Genomic DNA, 9,846 nt, shown 5'->3' on the forward strand with positions numbered 1-9,846 from the left:
CCCTGACACGTTATTCAGACAGGACTGTGACTCCCCCCTGAGCACCAAAGTTGTCCTAGGTCTTTTACAATCCTATAGTGTATACTACAAAAAATTGCCATGTGCCACTAAAGTGTTCTGTTCGGGTTTGACTTGAAGAAAAGGTGGAAACCTTATGATGAAGGTAGTGCCTTCCCAGAGCCAACTGGGAAGCCTATGTCTCTAAAGGCTGCAGAGAGATTTTGCCAATCTCACAGGATAGACTGTACATGCATAGAGGTGCATCTTCATGCAAGTACAGTCTCATATTATTTTAACTGTACATTTATATACATGCATATATATTTTAATGCATCTTCAATCAAAATCTCATTAGATTGGCAATTCTCATTAGATTTTACTATTACATTTCCATGATCTGCCTGCAGGCTCTCGTGACATAGCCTTCCCAGATGGCTGAGGGAAGACACCAGTGCCTATAGTAATAGCCTGGTAAGTGGGGAGCTGATCAAATTTAGCACTTTATTAAATAAATATTGCCGTTTTAAATACTTTTACATAGCTTTTCAGAAACGCAGATTAGGATGACAGACAAACAGGATTTATCCAATTTGGGATGAATAGTCCACTTTAAGGCTCCACTTGACTGTTAATCAGTTCAGTATAGCAACAACAACACTACAACATACAACATAACTACAACACTACAAGATAACATTTAAAAATTGGAAGATATAAATAGGGTAGATAACACTATTTATAACGTAGACCGAAAAAGGACACACAACATAATCATATATTAACATATGCACATAGATAATCAGACACATTGAAAACAGAACATCCAAAAATAGATTATTACTGTACAACTTACATCATCTTTACACGTATATTCCATGATATCAATGATTTTGTTCATAAGGCTTTTGTAGGACATTTGATCAATATATCAAATGTAACGATTGTTGTAATATGGATTATATTGTTCAAAATTGCCATTTTTCATGACAGGTTGGGGAAGCATTGGTGTGGGTAAAAATCTTGGATTGTAGGTGTACGATGATTCTGGAGTTTGGTAAGCTGGGTTTTGGTAAAAATGTAAATTATTTACTGGAGTTCTGTGATAAAAAGGCATTGAGAGGGGATAGTAGACAGAAGAGGCGGTCATACGATGTTGGTGGTCTTGCATCTGCCTTTTCAGTTTCATCCGTCGGTTCTGAAACCACGTTTTCACCTGTATATAAACAATATATTTACATAAGTTTCTTGTGAAGTCTATCACCCTGTTTCTGGCATATATTACCAATAAAAGACAAGGCTAATAAATAACAGCCCTCAGAAATATTATTCTCAGTTAGGTCTCTACATGCTTTTAAAGCAATTATTTAACCATTTTGGAAAAACTGATATAAAGGAATCCTTGCAATGAAAATATTAAGTACCTACCTGTCCTGCACCACCGAGCACCACAATGTTGAAGAGGAAAGTGCAACATATGGCAATGCACTAACATCTGGTGCCCTGCCAAAAATACTCCATGTAGGATTTTTGTGGTGCTTTGGGCAGCCCATTAAATAAATTGGCTGCCTAAACACAATGGACTTTAACCTGCAGTGGATCAGGCTGCTTTGAATGTGATTTTTTTTTTTTTTACTGAAAATGGTCTTAAGGTTCTTAACCAAATAAAGAATTTCAGTTGAATGAGGTACCAGACTGTTTTCCAGTGGATAAGGGTCTAGTCACAATGCAGTAAATGTGTTTTTGTGCATTGAGGTGCAATGTGGGCAGTACAGTGGCTACATGATTAGCACATCCGCCTAGCAGCACTAGGTTTGTCGGTTCGAATCCCAACCATGGTATAACCTGCCTGGAGTATGCATGCTGGTAGGTAAATTGGTCCCAGTAGGTGTATGTATGAATGTGACTTAGGGAACTTAGATTGTAAGTTCATTGAGAGCAGGTACTGATGTGAATGTACAATTCTTATGTAGAGTGCTGAGCAAATTAATGGTGCTATATAAGTACCTGTAATAAATAAATGTGGCATGCTGCATTATGCAGACCATTCAAAATGAATAAACTGTTAGCACACCTTAGCCCATCAAAATTAGGTATGGCTGCATTTTTAGTAGCATACCCTAAAACAGGGGTCTATAACCACGGGCCACTGCCTCTCTGCAGCTGGGCCGTGTGTGCGGCAGGCGGCATTCCTCATCAGGTGGCAGGCAGCGTGGCAGGTGACATTCCTCATCTTGTGACATTCCTCATCTGGTGGCAGGCAGCGTGGCAAGTGACAGTCCTCATCTTGTGGCAGGCAATGTGGCAGGTGACATTCCTCATCTGGTGGAAAGTAATCTGGCATGTGACGTTCCTCACCTGGTGGCAGGCAGTGTGACAAATGAGATTCCTTATTTGGTGGCAGGCAGCCTGGTAAGTGATATTCATCATCTGGTGGCAGGCAGCGTGGCAGGTAACATTCCTCATCTGGTGGCAGGTAGCATGGCAGGTGACATTCCTCATCTGGTGGCAGACGACGTGGCAAGTGATAATCCGCATCTGGTGGCAGGCAGCATGGCAAGTGATAATCCACATCTGGTGGCAGGCAGCATGGCAAGTGACCATCTGCATGTGGTGGCAGGCAACATGGCAAGTGACATTCCACATCTGGTGGCAGGCAACATGGCAAGTGACATTCCGCATCTGGTGGCAGGCGACCAGGGAGCATCATCTCTCACCACCCGCCCCACATCTCACTCTCTCTGTGGCAGACAGCACTCTTCTGGTGGCAGGCAGTGTGGCAAATTACATTCCTCATCAGGTGGTAGGTGACATTCCTCATCTGGTGGCAGGCAGCGTGGCAAGTGAAATTCCTAATCTGGTGGCAGGCAGCGTGGCAAGTGACATTCCTCATCTGGTGTCAGGCAACGTGGTAGGTGACATTCCTTATCTGGTGGCAGGCAGCGTGGCAGGTGACATTCCTCATCTGGTGGCAGGCAGCCTGGCAAGTGACATTCCTCATCTGGTGGCAGGCAGCGTGGCAGGTGACATTCCTCATCTGATGGCAGGCGACGTAGCAAGTGACATTCCACATCTGGTGGCAGGCAGCATTGCAAGTGATAATCCACATCTGGTGGCAGGCAGCGTGGCAGGTGACATTCCTCATCTGGTGGCAGGCAGCGTGGCAAGTGACATTCCTCATCTGGTGTCAGGCAACATGGTAGGTGACATTCCTTATCTGGTGGCAGGCAGCGTGGCAGGTGACATTCCTCATCTGGTGGCAGGTGACATTCCTCATCTGGTGGCAGGCAGTGGGGCAGGTGACATTCCTCATCTGGTGGCAGGCAGCCTGGCAAGTGACATTCCTCATCTGGTGGCAGGCAGCGTGGCAGGTGACATTCCTCATCTGATGGCAGGCGACATAGCAAGTGACATTCCACATCTGGTGGCAGGCAGCATTGCAAGTGATAATCCACATCTGGTGGCCGATAGCGTGGCAAGTGACATCCTGCATCTGGTCACCGATAGCATGGCAGGTGACATTCCTCATCTGGTGGCAGGCAACGTGGCAAGAGACATTCCTCATCTGGTGTCAGGCAGTGTGGCAAGTGATAATCCGCATCTGGTTGCAAGCAGCCTGGCAAGTGACATTCCTCAGTTGGTGGCAGGCAGCATGGCAAGTGACAATCTGCATCTGGGGGCAGGTGACATTCCTCATTTGATGGCAGATGATGTGGCAGGCGACATTACTCATCTGGTGGCAGGCGACATGGCAAGTGACACTCTCAGAGCTCCCACTGATTCTGCATTATGGTGAGTTGAACTGTTTCATTTTATATTACAATGTAATAATAGAAACAATGTGCTGCAATCATCCTGACACCATAACAACCATGGTGCCGGGATGATTGAAGTCCCAACACCAGCAATTGCCCCGACAAATTGCACACAAGCAATCGCATACCCCTGTGCGCGCCCCCCCCATCCAACCTCCGGGCCTTGACACAATTTTCTTCCCCGCAGCTGGTCCCTGGTGCCAAAAACATTGGGGACCACTGTCCTAACGCACATTGGAGAAAACTTACTAACACTGGAGCAGCCAGAATCTCGGACAGCTGTGCTTAGTAACCAATCAGCTTCTAGCTTCAACTTATTCAGTTAAACTCTGAAAATGAAAGCTAAAACCTGGGTTGCCTTAGAGCCCTTTCACACTGAAAGCGCCCGGACGTCAGCTGTAAAGCGCTGCTATTTTTAGCGGTGATTTACTATTGTTTTAGCGGCGCTATTTGGCCGCTAGCAGGCAGTTTTAACCCCTACTAGTGGCCGAGAAAGGGTTAAAACCACCCACAAAACGCCGATGCGGCAGTGCTTTGCTGGCAGTTCGGCGGCGCTGCCCATTGATTTCAATGGGCGGGGCGCTTTAGGAAAGGTGTATTCACCGCTCCTACAGCGCTGCAAAGAAGCTGCTTGCAGGACTTTTTGTGACGTCCTGTCAGCGCAGCGCCCCAGTGTGAAAGCACTCGGGCTTTCACACTGGGATTGCAGTTGAGGCTTTTTTCAGGCGCTTTACAGGCACTATTTTTAGCGCTAAAGCGTCTGAAAAACACCTCCAGTGTGAAAGGGGTCTTACACAGCTGCTCAGGCCTTAGTAAATTCCTCATATTGTACATTGTGGTGTAGCTGCATTCACGAATTGGGGTGCCATTCAAAAAGAGTGACGCTACAAATTTACTAATGCGTGCATGGTGGCTGCAGTCACTGATTAGAGTATTCTGATAGCACCAAGCCCCTCTGTCAGAATACAATGTCTCAGTGGGAGGAATTTCCTCCATCCAGCATGTTTTTTTTAAATTCAGTCCACTAATCCCCGCTCTTTAAAAATGGCTGTAATATGTTAAAAATTGTACAGAAACAAGTACACTTACATATGTCCATGTGCCTTTTTCTTTGTAATTATCTTTTTGTATGGTGCTTCCGTGCTGCCTATGCCACTGCACCACGACTTAGAAAATGTATTGTCACTAACAGGCAGCTTCTCCTTTCTTGTCTCATTTGCTGGCCCATTGACGATGTTTGCCCCTCCGGTCTACTGACAACTGAAGTGCATGAAGCCATACACCTCATCTCTGACAATACAATCATCTGTTGGTGGAAAAGAAGCCTTTTTACCAACAAATTAGTGTAATGTCTCAGGGCACATGCGTGAGATGAGGCACATGAGATCATGCACTTTAGCTAGCACATGTGCAGTAGGAAAGGGGGGCATCTGTGTGGCAGGGGTTTATGTCACCACTGCCTTCAGGGAGACCACAAGTGGACAAACAAAAGAAAGAGTAAGTAAAAGCAAAAAAAAAACCTTTTCATTAAAGAAACCAGTGTTGGATATCTTAACATCAGCATGCAGAGATGTGCTTATGTGAAATTTAATGAAAGAGGGGAAAGGTACACTTTAGGATTCTTTTTACTAAGATAGTGATGTCTACAGTGGTCTAGTCATTTCTGGTTTATTTTGAAATGCTCTCATAAGCATAGCATCCCACCGAGTGCTTTGTTAATTGAATCTAAAAACCTAAAAAGTCTTGTAAACAGGGGTGGAACTACAAATCATGGGGGGTCCATAGCAAAATGGGGCCTCATGGAGGCCTCTCTTCGTAGCAGCTTGCAGTGTAAAATATGACAATATAGTATGTGTCAATGAGCTTAAAGCTCAACTCTGAGAAATTTGAAAATCCTCCCTTGCATTTTGGGTGTACCTGCACTGCAGGACCTAACTGCTTGTTTAGTCTAGGGGAGAGTAAAAGCACTTTAACTTACCTGATTCTCCACTTCTCCAGCAGATGGTGCTTCCCCACGCTCCAGCAGTGGACTGTCCATCGGCTTTGCGCCCTGCTCTGGTCTTGATGACGTCAGGACCTTGACTACTGCAGCATGGGAAAGCAGAGGATCATGTAAGTTGACCTTCTTTTCTATGCCCCCTAAACCTAAATAAGCAATTAACCCTTGCAGTGTGGATGCAGCCCACTGCGAGAGATCATTGTTAAGCTTCTCTGAGTTGGGCTTTAACATAAAGTAAGCCTAAATCTAGAACAGGCAGCAAGAGACTTGTCAGCATTGTCAGTACACAACTAGGGACCAGTGCTGTAGATAAACTGTACAGTTGTACAGTAGTAGCAATATTAAGAATTACTATGATGATATTTTATATTATGACAAAATTATTAATACTTTTGAACACAATTTTACTATAACCCTAATGCAAATGGTTTTAAATTTCTTTTTTTGTAGATCTACAAACCTCAACTGTCCAAAAAAGTTTTAGCTGAATAGAAGCTCTGTGATTTCCAACTGTATTGGGCATACAGGGCTAATTTCAGCCTGGAGCAGAAGTTAAGAGGGCAATAAGTCTACATTTCTAAAGCTGGCCATAGACTGATTGAAATTTGGCAGGTTCAGCAGGTACTAGCCAAATTTCAATCCATCTATGGCCAGCTTTAGCAATGTAGATTTATTGCCCTCCTAACTTCTGCTTGAAATGTATTTGATGCATTCATGTTTGAGAGGAGTTGACCTAGTGATCAACTCCTCTCGAACGGGACTGTTGAAAATTTTTTGGGCAATCGGCTGCAGTGCTGATCAGTGTATTCTGGCAGTAGAGGAGTCCCGCTGTCAGGGAGGGATTTGAGTTAGATGGGGGAAGCCATTTTGATCTGCCAGCCGGCTGACTGATCACAAAAGAAAAATAACTTATCTATTGCCGGCTTAAGACAGATAAGCAAATGCTTTTTAAGCAGGTCATACACAGAGCAAATTTCTTTCCTGCAACCACAGACAGTGTTGACAGGGGAATTCCTCTCGTTGAGCCATTGTATTCTCCTGATGGGGGAAGACAGTGATTATTGCTAATGTCTATATCAGCCGTTAGCAACAACCACGTGCAAATCCGGCAGGCTAGTTGTACCTAAGTTGATTGATCGATCAACTTGGTACATTCAGCCTGCCCTTACATGGTCCGTCTATGGAGAACCTTACTGCATAGAGACTTAGAGAGGGATCTGTGACTATTTTCCTGCGGTATGACTTCAGCCCTTCTATACTGAAAACGTAGTTTTCTCTAATAGGGACCCCCTCCTACCTCAGGCAGTTGCTATGGCTATTGTTATACCGTTGCTCATAAACATTTCCCACTGGGCATCATATACATTTAAAGAAGTACAGTACAAGGAAAAGGGCTATAACGTTTATCTACCATGTCTACAAAAATTTGCCAGAAAGATGAAATAGAGGTGATATTCTTCAACTGCGCTTATACATCCACAACTTGTGTTGGGTCAAGGAGACAAGGACAGTTACCTGAATTTCAGACAGCTGTAGACAACTTGCTAATTTCTTTCTCTCGGAGGCTCCCAGGTATCTCTGTTTCTTGAACATCTCCTCAAGTTTGCAGATCTGCTGAGAGTTGAATGCTGTTCTCATCCTGCGTTGCATCTCACTCTTGAGGCTAGCTTCTCCATGATCATCATCTTCAGGCTGACCTCTCTCTGGACTATGAGAACCAATCTGTTCACTCTCATCTTCTGAGCAGTTGGGCGTGAATTCATCAGAACTTACCCAATCCCGGTGCAGAGCTAAATAAACAATGATAAGAGTTTAGTACTGCCATGTAAATAGTTTATACAATGGGTGATTTCTTTGCTCTGGAGTTAGATGGCTAATCTAAAAAAACCTCTAACACTCCCTACTCTAGACCTCTGTGGGACTTAAAATCAAGGTTAAAGAGGAGCTTCAGTCAGTTCTGGAAAAGGTTAAAATCAGCAGCTATAACAACTGTAGCTGCTGACTTTAATTAAAGAGACACTCACCTGTCCAAGGATCCAGTGCCGTCCTGTTAACTGTGGGCAGCTGATTATGACTCTTTGTGGCTCCACAGCCGGCTGCCCGCTGCGCAATGCACGAGCCACGCTGCACTTTGTGAATGGTCCCGCAGGCTTCTGGGACCTGTTATGTTTCCCAGAATGCTGCAGGCAGGAGGGGGGAGGAGAATTTACAGTGGACCCATCTTAACAATCCAACCAGAATGAGAATGGGTACCTGTCAAAACCAGGTACCAGCTCCCCCACCCAAAAAAAAATTATTCCAAATATGGTGGTGGAGGGGAGCCAAACTTTCCCTTTTGGGTAAAGTTCTATTTTAAGTATCCACTGTGTAAAGCAACTGATGTTCATCATGTTGAATCATGACTAAAAACAACCAGACAACTAACCGGCTATATATTAATCAATATCGGTCAATGCAAATCATTAATTTGGTTTGAGTAGGTTGCTGCATATTACTGAATTCTAAACCATTCAATTAAAAATGTGCCCCCATTTTGCCAATCAAAGCAAGTACATTTAGATAGTAACTGATTGTGACATTAACACAATGGACTCAAAATGACGTATTTTATATATCCAATATTATGTTTTCTGTTCTTGCTTGTAAGAAAAAAATGGTAAAGCAGTTTATACTGGTGAAAAGATAAAAAATACACATTAATTTAGATAAAAAAATAGTCAATGGGTCCTTGCGCACAGGTGTCTAAAAACATACCACATTTTTAGGCATTGAGCATTTTATTTTTTTACTGATCTAAATGCAGACCATTGCTTTCAAAGGGCCTGTACACACAGACATATAACTTTCAATAAACTAGAGCCCCATTTAGATCAGTAAAACAATACAAAATTCAGCATCATTGGTAAGTATTGTACATGCAAACACATGCAAATCACACCTCACCCTTGCATAGTAGATTATAACATTTGAATATTTGGCATTCTGGCAGCTAGAAGAATTTTTACCCATGTATAACCATATGCGTATGTTAATGCACACACTACCCATGGGAAATTTCTGCCAGGAAGATTCAGCGTTCATACATCAGTACTGTGTGCAAGGACCCAGTTGATGACGTTTTTCCTTCTACAGTAAAATGAATTTAGTAGAAAATATTTAGGTTTACATTAAAAATCTTGTGTTAAAGACAATTAGTTTTAAGATGTGGCATGCATATTCCCAATCATTAAAATTAACTGTTTAGTAAGTACAAAGTCTTAACCAAACATTTCCCTTGCATCAACAAAGTTTAACATAAAATATATTTTAATGCTGATAAATGATGGAAACGTGCTACACTGCTATTCAAATTTAAGTTATAGTGTGCTGTAAAGCCTATTAAAAGCATGTGATAAAGAATTTATATATCTGAAAACCTGTAATACAGGTAATAAATCTACTCACCAGTTGTGGAAGATACAACTTGCTCTGGACATGTCCCCTGATCTGAAGAAATGTTCTTAAAGGTTTGAGAATCTCCACACGTTTCCATATGTTCCGTTTTCCTTTTGGGTTGGTTGGAACTTACTGTAAATTTACATGGGGGCTGTGGCTGTGGCACGCAAGAATTGTGTGGTTTTGAGTCATCTGTCCCGGCCAAAGTGTCCTCTTTACTCCCTGTTAGGATAAAGTCTATGGAAAACCTTTGTCTGACCATGCTGAAGACCACTGTGTGTTTGCTGGACCTATCAGTTTTGTCCCGTGTGTGCTTAAGCCCTTGGTCCATGCTGAGTTTCTGCTTTATAGCTTGTTGCATATGCAAGTGTGAATGACATCAAAGGAGGCACAAAAAACATGGATAATAGCTATCAGAGAGGACTAATTAACGTAACAATACCAGGTTCTCACATGTAAACATACATGGCTCCAGTGAGTCTGATGGCTTACTAATGTCACCTGGTGAATTTATAAGGAAGTTTAGTTTCCAGTAATATAAGGGTCCTCTGATTCCTACTGTATCAAACTGTATTGTATTTGTACTGTCTACCCTCAAGT

At 43.0% G+C, this 9,846-nt stretch overlaps 1 protein-coding gene across 1 annotated transcript; it reads right to left on the minus strand.

Annotated features, from left to right (window-relative positions):
* Positions 1-928: 928 nt before the first annotated feature.
* On the minus strand, positions 929-9,508 carry LOC141106684 (homeobox protein pv.1-like). Its single transcript, XM_073597623.1, has 3 exons — positions 9,256-9,508; positions 7,327-7,601; positions 929-1,213 (listed from the first exon to the last, which is right to left on the minus strand). The coding sequence occupies exons 1-3, from the start codon at positions 9,506-9,508 to the stop codon at positions 929-931; spliced, it is 813 nt and encodes a 270-aa protein (XP_073453724.1).
* Positions 9,509-9,846: the final 338 nt, after the last annotated feature.

The sequence above is a fragment of the Aquarana catesbeiana genome, linkage group LG08, assembly GCF_042186555.1.
Source record: "Aquarana catesbeiana isolate 2022-GZ linkage group LG08, ASM4218655v1, whole genome shotgun sequence".
Lineage (NCBI taxonomy): Eukaryota > Metazoa > Chordata > Amphibia > Anura > Ranidae > Aquarana > Aquarana catesbeiana.

Bases quoted from the DNA above. Each gene is read 5' to 3' on its own strand.
- LOC141106684 (XM_073597623.1), bottom strand. From the start codon at position 9,508: ATGGTCAGACAAAGGTTTTCCATAGACTTTATCCTAACAGGGAGTAAA. The intron at 7,602-9,255 runs GTGAGTAGATTT...TTGTTTATTTAG, and splicing joins AGTTGTATCTTCCACAACTG to CTCTGCACCGGGATTGGGTA. The intron at 1,214-7,326 runs GTAACTGTCCTT...GTTTATATACAG, and splicing joins TACAGCTGTCTGAAATTCAG to GTGAAAACGTGGTTTCAGAA.